The 15,459-nt window shown below is 31.4% G+C and overlaps 1 protein-coding gene across 1 annotated transcript; it reads left to right on the top strand.

Moving 5' to 3' along the window:
• Positions 1–496: 496 nt before the first annotated feature.
• Positions 497–2,608, top strand: LOC120076428. Its single transcript, XM_039030250.1, has 3 exons — positions 497–920; positions 1,012–1,277; positions 2,323–2,608. Exons 1-3 carry the CDS (start codon positions 509–511, stop codon positions 2,389–2,391), a joined length of 747 nt encoding a protein of 248 aa, XP_038886178.1. The 5' UTR covers positions 497–508; the 3' UTR covers positions 2,392–2,608.
• Positions 2,609–15,459: the final 12,851 nt, after the last annotated feature.

The raw sequence follows: 15,459 nt of genomic DNA on the forward strand, positions 1-15,459 counted from the left end.
GGATGAAAATTAAAAATTCTCTTTAAAATTTTCATTTTCATCTCTACAAAATTCACAAAAAAAAGTCATTATTTATAGGTAATTTGATAATTATGATGTGAAACCACTCGGATACCAAAAATATGTAATCATAACTCATAAGACACATAAATATTTTAGCATTGGACACATAGACAATATGCATTATTATATTATATGTAAATTTAAAATTTATGTCATTTTTAAAAAATAATAACAAATAAATAAATAAAGTCAAATGAAAATCAGGTAAACACAATTTTCAAAATTTTAAGACTGATTTTGTAATCTAATATATACATTTTTACTGATTATTATTATTTCTAAAATTCTAGATCACAAGAAATGTTTTCTTGCCCTTGGTCAGAGAAATGATACAAAAATTCAAAATCAAAATCAATTCGAAGAAAATCACAAGGGCATTTGAGTGTAGCCGTTAACCCATTTTTATGTGGAAACAGAAAGACCTTGTCCTTGACATTGCCATTTGATGACCGTTGAAATTTCAAAGTCTTCTGCTCTGCTCTGCCCCTTACCCATCAAGATCTATCACTCAAATTTCAAACCATCTCTGCAAAATTCCATCTTCTGCTCAAAAACCCACATGGCAATCTCAAAATTAGAGATGGGTTTTCAAAAGGAAGAGAAATCAACGAAGATTTTGAGAGCTTTGAAGATCCTCTTCTTCTTAATCTCCATCTTCATATCTCTGCTTTTCTTCTCTGCTCCAATTCTTCTCGCCATTGCCGATGCTCTTCTTCCTTCTGCTCTGCTCTCCGCTTTCCTTTATCCCGATTCCCTTTCCTTCAAATCTCTCTCTTCCCATCTCCAAAACTACCGTTTTGCTTCCTCTTTAGTTGACATTCCACTCATCTCCATTTCCAGATCCGCCATTCTCATCTGTAAGACATTTCTCAAGCTTAAAAAAACAGACGAATTGAATTTGAGTTGAAATCGGATGGTTTTAACAGTCCTCTGTTTTTTTTTTTCTAGGTTTTTACAGTTTGTGCAATGGCCCGAAGCTATCTCGAGGGCCATATTTAGCGGCGGTGATGGCTTGTTCTTTGGTGTCGCTGGTTTTTGTTTCAATGAAAGCTTGGTTTGTGTTTGGTGAAATAAGGATAAAGGGAGGAGCGGCCATGGAAATGGCGTTGTTTTCTTGCTCTCTGTTTTTGGGTGTTTCCCATATTGTTGTGGCGTACAGAGCTAGTTGCAGAGAAAGAAGGAAGCTTCGGGTTTATGAAATCGACATTGAAGCTGTAAGAATCTCTATCTCTTGCTTGCAGTTGTGTCTGATTTTGAATTTCTGTCGGTTTAATATTTTTACTTCAATTTTAGTCCTCTGTTACTTTCTAATTTCTAATGTGAAGTATTATTGGGATTATACTAAAAATGGGGATTTAAGCTAACCATGGATGATCCATTTTCAACTCAATGACTCAAAAACCTTAAAAACCTCAGAGCTAGTAGCTTACAATAATTTAAGCGTGTCTGGTAATCCTTTCGTTTTTTTGTTATGAGTTTTTTAAAATTAAACTCCTACAATGTAATCAAACAAAACTTGAAAACTAATTTTAGTTTCTTAGAAATGTATTGAAAAAACTTTAAACAGTTATTGTGTTTAAAAGTACAATGTATTTAATTCCGAGGAATAAATGGCAAATTAATTTTTTAAAGTTAAAATTACATTTGGGTCCTTTTAACTCTTTAAAGTTTGTTTAATTTTAGTGTGTCCAACTTTTAAATCTTAAATTTAGTCATTTGAATTCAATTTTTATTGAATTTGACTAAATAAATACAAATATATATAATATATGAACATGTTTTCAAAATTTTTAGTAAAAATGCATAGCAATAATAATAGTAATTAACAATAAAGTTATAAACTAATAATATGGACTAGATTTAAGATTTATGACAAGACTAAATATAAATGTGTTTTAAAAAAATAAAAATAATTATATTGGGTAGCATTTTTAGGATAAAAAATGTATAGTAACATTTTAAAAGAATTGTAAATATAGCAAAATCTATCGGTAATAGACCTACTAGTAATATAGTCTATCACTGATGATAGATTTCTACTAGCGATATGATTTATTATGGATAGATTTCGAAACCAAAATTTAAATTTTCTTATATCTTTTGCATTGTATTATATTTATAAATATTTTGAGACTAATTATTATATTTGTAACCTTTAACTGTTACTCCTTAAAATGTTACAAAAAAGAGTCATAATTTATTTGTCTTGGAATTTTCTCATTGAAACTTGAATAATGATGTTGTTGCCTTTATCTGTAGGTTTCAGCTTGCCATAAAGGGTTCCTACACTACAAAAAGTTCAGTTTGGAGGCCAAAACTGTACAGTAAATTCATGGAACGCATGTTAATTGATACGTTACTGATGATAGGCTTATTTAAATTTGGGAGAGTTTTGAAAGTTAAATAGGAAAAAGGGGTTTCAAACTTATTTAGGGGAAATGAAGATTTTTTTTGTCCCCATCCGAATGCGTCTCTTCCATTCGGGAATATTTTATTATTTTTTTCCATATTAAATGTATCTCTTCAAGAGACCCATTCGAGAGTATTTTATTTTTTTTCCCACACTGGAGACGCATTCATTAAAAGAAAAAAAATTAAAAAGATGTGTTTCTTGAAGAGTTGCATCCCTAATAATAATAATAATAATAAAATATTTTTGCTATTTTTTTTTTCATTCTTTTAACAACCGAAAACCCAACTCTTTCATTACTTATGTTTTTTTACAGTTAATAATATTTCATTTTTTAAACTCTAAATCATTCTTACCTAAAATCAACTATTTCACTAATCTCGTTTTTTATTTTGATAGTAATATTACTAGTTTTTTAACAGTATAAACAATAATGTTATTTTGAGATTAAAAAATTACTATGATTGATTTGATATACTCAATATTAATTTTTAATTTCAAATTATTGTTTTTGTTTAAAGTTGTTAGAAACGTATGCAAAAATATAGATATTAACTTTCGACTATGTAAATAATATTCAAGGTTCTTTAGGATCTGTTGTAGACTGCAAGTGCATTTTCGTAATTAAATTTCAATAATAAATTTAATCATATGTACAATGTTCTTCATTCACGACTAGAAGAAGATCCTCGATTAAGCGTAGATCGATCATGTTGAGTAACATAGTGTCCACGATCGCCACACCCTCTTACACTTGGTGATTGACTTTCCTCTGCAAAGTGTATACCCTCACTACGTTATCGATATATCACATACTGGTCATGGATATTTGGATGGACATGTGAAGTTTGTCCTTCTTCCATGTTGTACTGAGGGTTGTTGGAAAGAAAATCAAATGTTGAGGGAGAGAAGATCATGGAAGTATGTGTAAAATGATCGAGTGGTGTTGTTGGATATTCATTTCGAACATTAGGTCGAATAGGAACATCCTCATGTCTTGCTGGATTACCTTGTTCTTCCATTGGAACATCACTATCGAAATATCGCACTTGATATATCGAGATGAGTCTACACAAGGCTCTTTGAGCAGATATTGGCAAATTTGGAAGCTCGGCCTGAAAAAAAAAGAATTGAATAACAAGTTAATGACTTTAAAATTTATTTTGGTGTGCAATGGAGAAATAAAATCAAACAATCATAGTAAACAATAAACTCGTACCAACAAGTGATAGGATGCTCCTGCTTTAGTTATGTACCGCCTGCTCACAGTGGAATACCATTCAATATATTCAGGCTCGGTACCTACATCGTTGTTAACAGGAGGACCATTAACAACCAAACTTTGTTAATTTTCCCAGATTGTAATTTGAGGAGAAATATGCAATCCAATCTCGCTCATGCCTGCCCCTTAGATCGTGTGAATGAAGTCAAGTGTTCGTGTTGCAAGGTTGAGGAATTTTTTGCAACATTCCAAATTGATGCATCACACGATCTGGGTGATGCCACTCCACAACGAAGAAGCATATGAGTGAGACATCTGGATGTCCAAATCTCATTACCATCGAGACAGTATGGCGGGAATAGTTGGATAAGATGATTATATAACTCCCAAATAATCTGCATGCATATGTGTCAAAAAATGAATTAACTAGAAGATTGAAACATTATGAATATATGATATATGAATGAATAAAATATTACTTGGTTAGGCATATATGTATCAAGTATGTGTCTATACTGTACTAGAACATGCGTAGGTACTCTAATTACAGAATAGTTGTCATTCCATCTACAACAATCAGAAGTTGAATTTTAGCTATTAGTATTTCATAATGAACACAACAATAATGAGGTAGATATGTTTACCTTACTGCAACTGCAAGTGGTCTGTCACCTAAGTTATTCTCGTATCTATGGAGTCGTCGAGGCGTCAAAAGAAGAAATCGATCCCATGCCCAAATTTGTAGCAATAAAAGTGGGCTTGCAATATCTTTTTCATCTATAACTGCACCCTTACATAGTTGCCTATACAACCATGCAAGACATCTAGCGCCCCAACTGTAAGTCCTAGCAACATCAAAATCCACCAAGACAGGAAGATACATCAAGTGCACTCTGCTGTTGGATTTGTCAGGAAATACCAATCCTCCAATCAACGTGAGAATATATGCTCGAGCATATCATTGCAGGTCCTGTTCATCTGTATGATCTGGTAGATGGGCGAAGTTGTTAAATTGACCAGCTAACCATGGCAGGCTTAGACGACCTCCCTTAAGAACGGCATCATTCATGGTTATGCCTAAAAGAAGGGCACAAAGTTGTTCCCAGTCATAATTTAGAGACCCAATCAATGGTCTTCCATTAATCGGGAGTCCAAATTGGATGGCTACATCTTGAAGTGTAATTGTACACTCTCCATGCAACATGTGGAAAGTGTGTCTTCTGATGCAATCATTCCACTAATGTCGTTATCAGATGCCAGTTTAGTTGTATAAATTTTATACAAGAGACTCCGTAGAATCCTGCAGCTCGTAGATAGTTCAATATACGAGGGTCTGGATTCTCGTGCCTGCGAATAACAACCTCTCTTCGCGATAATGCATTGTATCGATATGCTCGTCTTCCCAAAAAACCTCGGATCTATGGTTGTATTGTAAGTACAAAACCGAGTCGTTGTATGGTCCTGTGGTAATATCCCCGTCCATCTGATCCCATAAAAACAATATTAAATTTAACTTAAATGTCTAGTAAAAATCAATGTGATTAAAATCAACAAATACAATGTCAATTAATAAAGAATGCACCCTTCATTGTATAAATACAATCAATAAATACAATGACAATTAATAAAGAATACACCCTTCATTGCATAAATACAATCAATTAAATACAATGATAATTAATAAAGAATAAATAAGTAAAAGAAGTTACAATCAATTAAATACAATGACAATTAAAAATAAATAACTAAGTCGCATCACGAGCTCGATTGGGACAATTCTGTCTATTATGCCCTTCTTGTCTGCAAATTGTGCACCGTGTCTTGTAACGTTCCCTCCAATCCATCTCGTTTTGCATGCGAGAAGTACACGATATGCTAACCTTCCTAGCTCGTGATTTGTCTGGATAAATAGTTGGGAAGTTAGGATCAGGCCAACATTTTTTTATCGGGGATGGGCTCGAACTGGGGTGAATAACATGCCAGATAAGTGAGAATTTTGTAATAGTCTTCAATGTAGTAAAAATAATCTACCCCAATGGTCTTACACACAGCCATAGCGTGAGAACAGGGGATTCCAAAACTCTGCCACTTATTGCATGTGCATGTTCTTTCACTTAGTTTTACTCGGTGTGTGTTTCCACCCTTTAGTGTTATTGGATTGATTGAGGTGGTGACTTTACACAACCCTGTTCGATGGTCAAATATATTGACAAAATGTTTGGTTGCACATTGTTTCCAACAAGTTATTTTCTTTACCGTATACCTATGACAAATACGACAATTACTCAGAATATCTCGACAGTCAGTATAAAAATGTGGGCAACTAAGATGTGAATAATTTACCTCGTGAAACACTCTCCCGATTCAAGAGCAGTCTCTATTTCTACACGACGAACAACGAAATAAGAAATAGTTTGATAGAATGTTGCTTGGACTAGTGCAGTGATGGGTAGCTTTCTGGCTCCTTTCAGAACAACATTTGTACTTTCGGCCACATTCGTGGTTAGACATCCATAACGATTACCACCATCATGTGACTGTGTCCATTTCTTAGGATCTATGGAAGCAAAATATCGTAAGCAATTAGAGTTTTCTGTTTGAAGTTCGGCCATACAGTCATTAAACTTCCGAACTTGAAATTTTGATCCTGCATTATATACCAAACTCTTCAATAAACTATTTTTGAACTTGTCGTTAAAATTACTTGCCACATGTCGCAAGCAGAATCTGTGGTGTACTCCAACCCAATCATTGTTAGGGTTTCTGACTACAGATATAATGTCTTTGTGTCTATCTGAAATTAAACACATTTCCTCTCTTCTATGCACCACATGATCTTATAAATTCCTCAAAAACCAGCCCCATGAGTCAACACTTTCCTCTAGTACAATGGCGTATGCAACCAAATAAACGTGACCATTTGCATCAACTGAGGTAGCTATTAACAATGTTCCTTCATACTTCCTATACAAATGGGTTCCGTCAATTTGAAGTAGCGGCCTACAATGCTTGAAACCCTCAATAACAAGTCCAAGCGACCAAAACACGCTACTGAACATTACAATCCTTTCATCACAATCCACCTCATTTAGCCTCCAATGGACGACTGTACCGGGGTTTGTGATTTGTAAGATATTCATCCATTTGGACAACAAATTGTACGATTCGATCCAATCTTCGAATATCTTCGCAATTGTCTTTCTTCTTCTGTCCCACACTTTCCAGTAACTGACGGAATAACCATATTTTTTAAAGATAATATCTTGTAATGTTTTGATATCAACTAATGGATTTTTTTTCACTATGCTGCTTACCTCAGATGCAATTAGATCTGAGTCCAATTGATTGTGATCCTAACTCAATCTTTCATACACACAAGAATGTGGACCATTGTATTGGGTAATTTCAAATCTACCGTGTTTTTTACGGCAAACAACACAAAGTCTCCACGTGCACCCATTGCCATATCTTTTACACCTGACATCCCATGTTGTTTTCTTCGACTCAACAACTTCAAAATTTTGATGTCGAATGATTGAATAGTTTTTAACTGCATTTTTTAAATTCAATTTGGAATTGAATATTATCCCCTTAAGTAATGAATCAGACCCCATATTACTGTCTTCCTCCGTTGTCGAATCGGGTTTAATGGTCATCTCATTCAAGTATTCAGTAAATGTTTCGGGGACTTCATGTATGCCATAAAATTGACCAGGTAGTTGATCTAGATAGATATCATCATCGTCTATTTCAACTTCTTCATTGTTTGTGGCAATAGTTGGATCACAATGCTCATCCTCCACATCATGACTTTCCAACTCAACAGTAGTTTCAACTTCTTCTCTCGTTGATGCTGGACTTGGGACACTGAGTTGGAATATATACAGTTCAACTCTATTTGGAGGGTATGGAGCGTTGCTCATCATGAACCGTACATCAGGAGACGCATTCAGGGGAATTTAATTAGGGAAAGGGGGAGTTAGGTTATTTGGAATACATTTTCAAATGATTAATTTAAAATTTTTGAAAGAAATTAGAACGTTGTTTGGAATACCACTCAGAATAACTTTTCAAGTATATTTTAATTCGTTTTTATCATAAATGTTTAAATAAAAATGAGTTTTTTTTTTAAAAAAAATTCTCAAGTAAATTCAAACACACGATTACTTGATACAAATATAACTAAAATTTTTGGCAATAGGTACACAAGATGTTCAACTAAATTTGCAATTTGTATAACATCTATGTGTAGGAGTGGGTGTTAGGTTTGTATGCAATGACATTTTTAGGCTAAATTATAGACATAGAAATACTACTAAATTTTGAACTTTGTTTAAAAAATACAACTTTCAAAACTTTTAATAATATTTTTTATAAACTTTTTTTAAAAGATAATAATACCTATTAGTTCGGGATGGAAACTTCAAAATGACCAAGACTTTCAAAATCTTAAATAACACCCTTAAGTTTTAAAAAAAAATCCTTTTTAAAAATAATTATCGTTAGTATATGGATGGAAACTTAATACATCATTTTAAAAATACTCTTGAACTTTCAAAAGTTGCATTAATATTCGTAACTTTGAAAAAAAAAATCAACTTTTCAAAAATGTTTTTTTTTTATAGATAAAATTTAAGATTATTATTGAAATTTTTAAAAGTTCATAATTATTGTTGAAACAAATTATAAAGAACAGTAATATTTTATTTATAATTAAGTCTTTTTTATATTGCTAATGTTAATTTCTCTCTCTCTTGTTAAAAGTCAATACTTTATCAACTCTAAAAGAATCAGGGGTAATTGCAAATTTAGAAGGAAAAAAAGAAAGAAAGAAAAACTGACAAAATATCAATGAAATAGTGACTAAATAATTTGAAATATTGAAACGTTAGATTATGAAAATCATTATTATATTTAATTACAATGACTATTTTTTTTCAATCGAGAAAAAAAAAATGACTAATTTAATTATATATTCAATGAATATCTAAATTAATCATCAATTCATTTAAATCAATAACTATTATATAAAATCGATTGTTATTAAACCTCTAACTTGATGGTAGAGAGTATATGTTTGTTATCCCTCCATTTATTTATTGTAAAACTAAAATAATATTATCATTGTGTTAAGTTAACCAATGATTTAGAAATTTAAAAAATAATATATTATTATTAAAATTTAAAATTCTTGTGAAATTTGTAATGGTTGAATTATAAGTTTGATCAGTAAATGAGTGTGACATCAAATATATATATCTATACATTTTAAAGTGTCAAATATAAACTATTAAACTTTATACAACTTAATAGAAATTTTAAGAATTTAGCATCTTATTAGATGCAAAATTTAAAGTATTATCTTTAGAGATTTATTGGACACAAAACTTGAAATATTGGAGACATCTTTTATATTTATTTTTTAAAAAAATTATTAGAGGTAAAATTGAAAGTCTAGAAATAAATTAAAACATTTTAAAGTTTAAGGACATATAAGACAATATTTGAAAACTAAGGCTCCGTTTGATAATTATTTAGTTTTTGTTAATTTTTAGCTTTTAAAAATTAAGTCTATGAACACATCTTCTACCTTTAAATTTATTCCTTCGTGATCTATTTTTTTATTAATATTTTAAAAAACTAAACCACGTTTTAGAATTTGTTTTTGTTTTTTAAATTTGGCTAAAAATTCATTTCTTTTGGTAAAGAAAGATACAAACCATTATAAAAAATGGAGAGAAAATAAATTTAATTTTCAAATATCAATAAAAAAAAAAAAAAAGACACATGGTTACACAATGCTGCCTAGATTTATAATTAGCCTCCATTAAAAACTAAAGTTACATTTTAAATTTTTTTAAAAAAAGTTGTAAAGGAAAGGACATATTATTATGTTATAAACACACATATATTTGTACAACATTTGAACAATTAACCTCTAATCTTAAAGTTTGTAATATAGACTCATATCTTGGCACATATTAATATTTTCAAATGAAATATACTACCATGCATAACCTATCATCTTTCTTATTGTTATGTCATTATCATTTTTTCTTAGGATAAAAGTAGCTTTGGTTTAATTTTTCAAACGTTTAATTTTAAAAATAAACTATTTTGTAAAAAAATCGAAGTGTTCGATAATCACTAAAAATAACTTCTGAAACACTTATAGAAAGAATTTAAATAAAAATGACTTTCTTAAAAACTTTTTTTCTCTAGTCAATCCAAACATGCCCTAAATTATTAGTTGTATCAACTTTATAGTAAATGATACCCGTAATAATATAACTAACTAGTTTTTTTTTTTTTTTTTTTTTTGTGAGAATATGGAGGACCAAACCACAGAACAAGGGTTAATCGTATAAGTTCATGATCATGTCAGTTGAGTTATGTTATGTTGACCATAATTCATCTAGTTAATATATAGGAAAAAACCTTTTTGGTCCTTAACTTTTGGGTCTAGTTGTTATTTAGTCCTTAGGTTTCGTATTATATTAGGGGTGTTCAAAAAATTCAATGACCCAAAAAACCAAATCAACCCAACCTAACCTTACGTTTTGGATTGAGTTATCAACTCATTTGAGTTAGATTAGATTCAAATAAATGAAAATTTTATAGGTTGAGTTGGTTCATGGGTTCACCTAAAATAACCAAAACTAACCTGAATTTATTATTTAATTTTAAAAAGTATGTTGTTTTTCCTTATGATACAATTATTTTTACATACTTTTATTTTATTTTATTTCATAATTGTTTTGGTTGATTTATTCTCCAATAACTTACAAAAAATTTTTTTAGCAATATCTGGAAGAAAATTTTTATAATATAAATTGAAATTGAGATATTAATCTTAATTCAATATATGAAAATATTTAAATACAATTTTTACATAATAACATATTACTTACTTTTAGAACAAATATTTAAATAAATGATTGGACAAACTCGAACCAACGCAACCCAAATATTTACGGATGAGTTATTTTGGATTCGTTATTAAGAAATTTACCATCCGAATAATTAATTTAGGTCTCAAATGCTTCAACCCGACCCAATTCAACCCACGAACACCCTTATATTACACATTTAGTCTTTAAGTTTTAACCCTATTTCAATTAGTCCATAAGTTTCAAAATGTTACAATTCTACCATTGATATTTGAGTTTGCTTCAATTTGGTCTCTATGTTTCAAGATTTACGCTTTTAATCTCATTATTCATTAAATACTCATTTTCCGTCTTTAGTATTAATTTATGTTAATAAATTAAAACCCATTAAAAGAACTGTAATTATTTAAGTTCATTGTTTTTTTATAACTTTTAAAATTAAAATTAAATTAAGTTCATTGTTTTTTATCACTTTTAAAATTAAAATTAAATTTTTACTTCATAATTATTTTTAATTAATTAATAAAAATTGACATCATTAATTGAAAGTGAGTATTTAATGAAATTTGAGATTATAAATGTAAAATCTTGAAACTAGGGACTAAGTTGAAACAAAATTTAAATCTAAAGGGTAAGATTATGAAACTGAACTCAAAACTTAAATACTAAATGTATAACATTTGAAAACCTAGGAACCAAATAGAAACTAGACCTAAAATCTAAAGACTAAAAAAATATATTTTTTTCTAAAATATATTATATAAAACTAGATTAAGAGTGTGTTTGGTTTAACTTTTCAAATATTTAATTTTGAAAATAAGTTATTTTGAAAGAAAGTTGAAGTGTTCGATAACCACTCAAAATAATTTTTGAAAACTTTCAAAATTTATTTTTAATAGTTTTTATCAAAAGAGTTTAAATAAAAATAACTTCTTTTAATTTTTTTTCTCTAATCAATCCAAATAAACCTTAAATATACAAATTTCCATAAAGGAAATTTAACTAGAGTTAGCATACTTAAGCTTAAAGTGTTTATTTGTAGATCGACTTGAAACCAAGGGCATGGAGTCATTTTGTAGAGTTGGAGATCATCCCCATTCTTCAATTGAACCTATGTGGGACAAATTGCACTTGTAATATTTGGTTAGAAACTCAACCATTTGTTGTGAAACTAAAAAAATGGTTATCATTGTGTTAAGTTAAACAATGATTTATAAACTAAAAAAAATATTATTATTATGAATATTATAATAATAAATAGATGTCCATTGGTTAGTATCTCAAAAGCTATGTGTCACCCTTCATATTGTCTATGTATCTTATAGTATTCATGCTTGGTGTCCATGTAAGTTCACAACCTACTTGCCACTTTTTCTATAAATAATGGCATCTGATGGATCTTAAAGTCACACCCCCATTGATAAGAAATCCATTTCAAATTTCACTAAATTTTCCATTACCCAATTTTATAATTTTAGATATTTCATTATTTTAGTTTTTTTAAAAAAATTATATTATATTATTATTATCATATTATATTTTCTCCATATTTGTGTTCCTGTTGTGTTCCTCAATTTCACAGCACGATATCAATACTAGATCCTGTCGTTTTCTCCACTAATGGTAGGTCCTAGGTTTTTCTCTCTTCGTTATAATTAATAAATTAAATGTGACATCCCAATTTTTTTCTTCTCTTCGTAATTTAAATTCAGTTATTTTGTACTATTTGAGGAAAATTTTGGATTCTTGGAGGTTAAATTGAATTATTGTGAGAAGATAATTCAATTTTAATATTTGATTCAAGGAGAATTTTGGAATTTAAAATTTGATTAGGAAAAAAATTTGAAATTTATGTCAAATAGTTTCAATTTTGATTTAATTTGAGAAATTGAATTAAAATTGGAAAGTTTGGTTTTAATTTAGAATTTTGAAAAGATATTTGGATTTGAAATCCCAAAAAAATTTGGAATTTGAAGAGGAAAAAGGAGAGGGATTAAATATGTTATTTTATATTAAGAGTAAGGGAAGCCAAATAAGCCACTGCACAAATCCCTAGGAGGTCATCTTTTTCCTCTTATCTTTCCCTCAACCGACCCACACTCTTCTTCTCTCTTTCTCACTGTCGACTGCAACCAGGTCACCGTTAGGAGTACCTACCGACGGTCGCGTTCTACTAAGGCGCCGTGCGATCTGCTGTCGTCGACCGTCTACTCATCGGCGCCGCGCATCCAGGTCGAAGAGCGCGTGTCTGCAGCTGGCAGTTGCAGCAGCTGTTCGCCCCTAGTTCGGGTCCTCGCCCAGCGCACCATCACCGTCGAAGGTCTCCCCCCACCAAACTGCTCTTCACCGCTGCTGGACTTCTGCTTTTGCTCGCCGGATTTGTGGGTTTCGTCGGAAAGCTTGGTTTTGGGTAAGATGTTGGTGGGTTTTATGAATTTTCTTGAATGGATCTTGTTTACCCATTTGATTTTGGGTACTTTTGATAAAACCCATTATGTTTGGGTCATAGATTCGAGTTTTAGCTGAGGTTGAAAATTGAAAGCATGTTGTACGATGTTACAAATGTTTGATTTTGGTTTGGTAAATTTTGGTACCTTTGGTCCTTTTGGATTTGGAGTAATTGTTGAAAATTTAGTATTAAATATTGGTTTTATTTATGCTTAGATTGGACATGGACACATAAATTGAGCTTTGGAACTGACTTTGAACCAAATCACAACTTTGTTAAGCTTAATTTGGGGACCTTTGGAGGGATTATGGTCTTCCAATAGTGTTAAAGAATTCATCCCTTGGGTTAATTTTCAGAATTACGATTTGAGGTAAGTAATTTTACTATTGGAACTGTCCACGAGCATGCTAAATGAATGTTATGGTAGAATGACAGCATGATAGACTGATAGTATAATATGACCAAATATGTTCTGGTACGAGATCTGAAATATTTAGTTGTGCACATAGACACTTGAATGAGATGGTATGTGATTCCATATGGTTGTATTTGATTTGATGATGTTGAGGTATACATGTATGTTGTAGAACCATGATGTTGAGGTATATATGTATGTTGTAGAGCCATGAGGTTGAGTTTTATATGTATGTCATAGATTTGTACACTGATGATTATGATGTTGAGACTGTGCAAATGTCCTTACTGATTAGTTAGATGCCCATTAGATTTTGTGTTTCCTTCGGGATTCACCAGTTCTTGTTTCCTTCGGGATTCACCAGTTCTTGTTTCCTTCGGGATTCACCAGTTTGTGTTTTCCTTGGGATTCACCAGTTTGTGTTTCCTTCGGGATTCACCAGTTTTTATTTTCTTCGGGATTCACCAGTTTGTGTTTCCTTCAGAATTCACCAGAGATAGTGGGCATACTTAACTACAGTAGGATAGAACTCAGTCTTCTTTTTGTTTCATGTGTACAATATTAACAGTAACCACCTAGCAAACGGTTACAAGTCTTTTGGTCCTTTAGTGGCAGAGTAGACGTAAAGCTATCTTTAGAGGATTTGACCGCTACCTGTGGGGAAAAAACAAAACATTTGAAAACGGGGTGAGCTTACGCCTAGTGAGTGACCAAGAAAATATAGTAAATTCTCATCCATGATTTCAGTAATGAGTTTTTAACTGAAACATAAACTTTTACAGTACTTGTACTGCATCATAAACATTTTCCAAGCGTAAAACATATAAAGCTATTTTAATCATAAAACAGTAAAATCATTTCTCAATCCAACGTACCCTACTGTGGGTAAAACAATTCCAACATCAACTACTAGTCCAGAGAGAACCATTTCGCTCAATCTTTGACTCTATTCACCTGTGGCCACACTAAGTACCCTCACACATTAGGTACTTTTGCTCAGATACTTTCTCGATGTCCTTCAATATCGAGCTACTAGGATACCTTCTCAAACATCCTTCAGTATCCAGTTGGCTTGGTACTTTCTCAAATGTCCTTCAGTACCAATAGATACCTTCTCAAACGTCCTTCAGTATCTAGTTGGGTGGATACCATCTCAAATGTCGTTCGGTATCGCATTTTAGTAAAACTAGTCATAAACGACTTTTCTCTTTAAAGCATGTAAAGTATAACACATATAAAACATGACTTTAAAGATGTTAATGCATGCTGGATCAAATCAACACATATAAATAGTTTTTCAACAATTTCTCACACATGCATGCGTTCAAAACATAATTCACAACTTGCTGGGAAATCACTTCATAAAACTAGTAGGCATGAGAATATTCTTGAAAACATGCTTTCTATAACACGTTGTAATCAAACAGTTTAAGCAAAATTTTTTAGTCAAAACATTTTAGCCACTCACCTTGATTTCTTAGGAGCTTTTCACTCTAGTGGCTCCTCGGGCTCCTTTTCACCCCTAGAATCAAGATTCAATTTACAGCTTATATTACTCATAGTTCTGAACCTTATTTTGAAATACTTCCTTCTACAAACTTATTCTAAAATGTCTCAGGAAGCTTACCCTAAACTTTCAGCTCAGAATTCTCGTGGTTTGGCCGGAATCACAGAATCTTCAAGACTGGCTCAGACTGATCTGACAGTCTAACCCTTCTGCCTTCTTTCAATCTCCAGCCTGGTTCCTTTGAGTTTTTTCCTCTGGAAGCCCTACTCTAAAAACTAAACTTTCAGAGCTCTCAGATGGCTTTGGAATCACTCTAAACGCATGAATAGATTGGGAGATCTTCTTATCTCAATTTGATGCGTTCTCCTCAACCCTCACTGTCCAATGCGCTTTACTCTCCCTCTCTTTTTACGTAATTTCTGATTTTGTGATTTAAAAATGAAATCCCAAAGCTCTATTTATAGGCATTCAAATCTCTCGAGGTGTGACAACACCTACTTGGC

This window comes from Benincasa hispida, chromosome 4 (genome assembly GCF_009727055.1).
Source record: "Benincasa hispida cultivar B227 chromosome 4, ASM972705v1, whole genome shotgun sequence".
In the NCBI taxonomy this organism is placed as follows: Eukaryota; Viridiplantae; Streptophyta; class Magnoliopsida; order Cucurbitales; family Cucurbitaceae; genus Benincasa; species Benincasa hispida.

Bases quoted from the DNA above. Each gene is read 5' to 3' on its own strand.
- LOC120076428 (XM_039030250.1), top strand. From the start codon at position 509: ATGACCGTTGAAATTTCAAAGTCTTCTGCTCTGCTCTGCCCCTTACCC. The intron at 921-1,011 runs GTAAGACATTTC...TTTTTTTTCTAG, and splicing joins CAGATCCGCCATTCTCATCT to GTTTTTACAGTTTGTGCAAT. The intron at 1,278-2,322 runs GTAAGAATCTCT...CTTTATCTGTAG, and splicing joins ATGAAATCGACATTGAAGCT to GTTTCAGCTTGCCATAAAGG.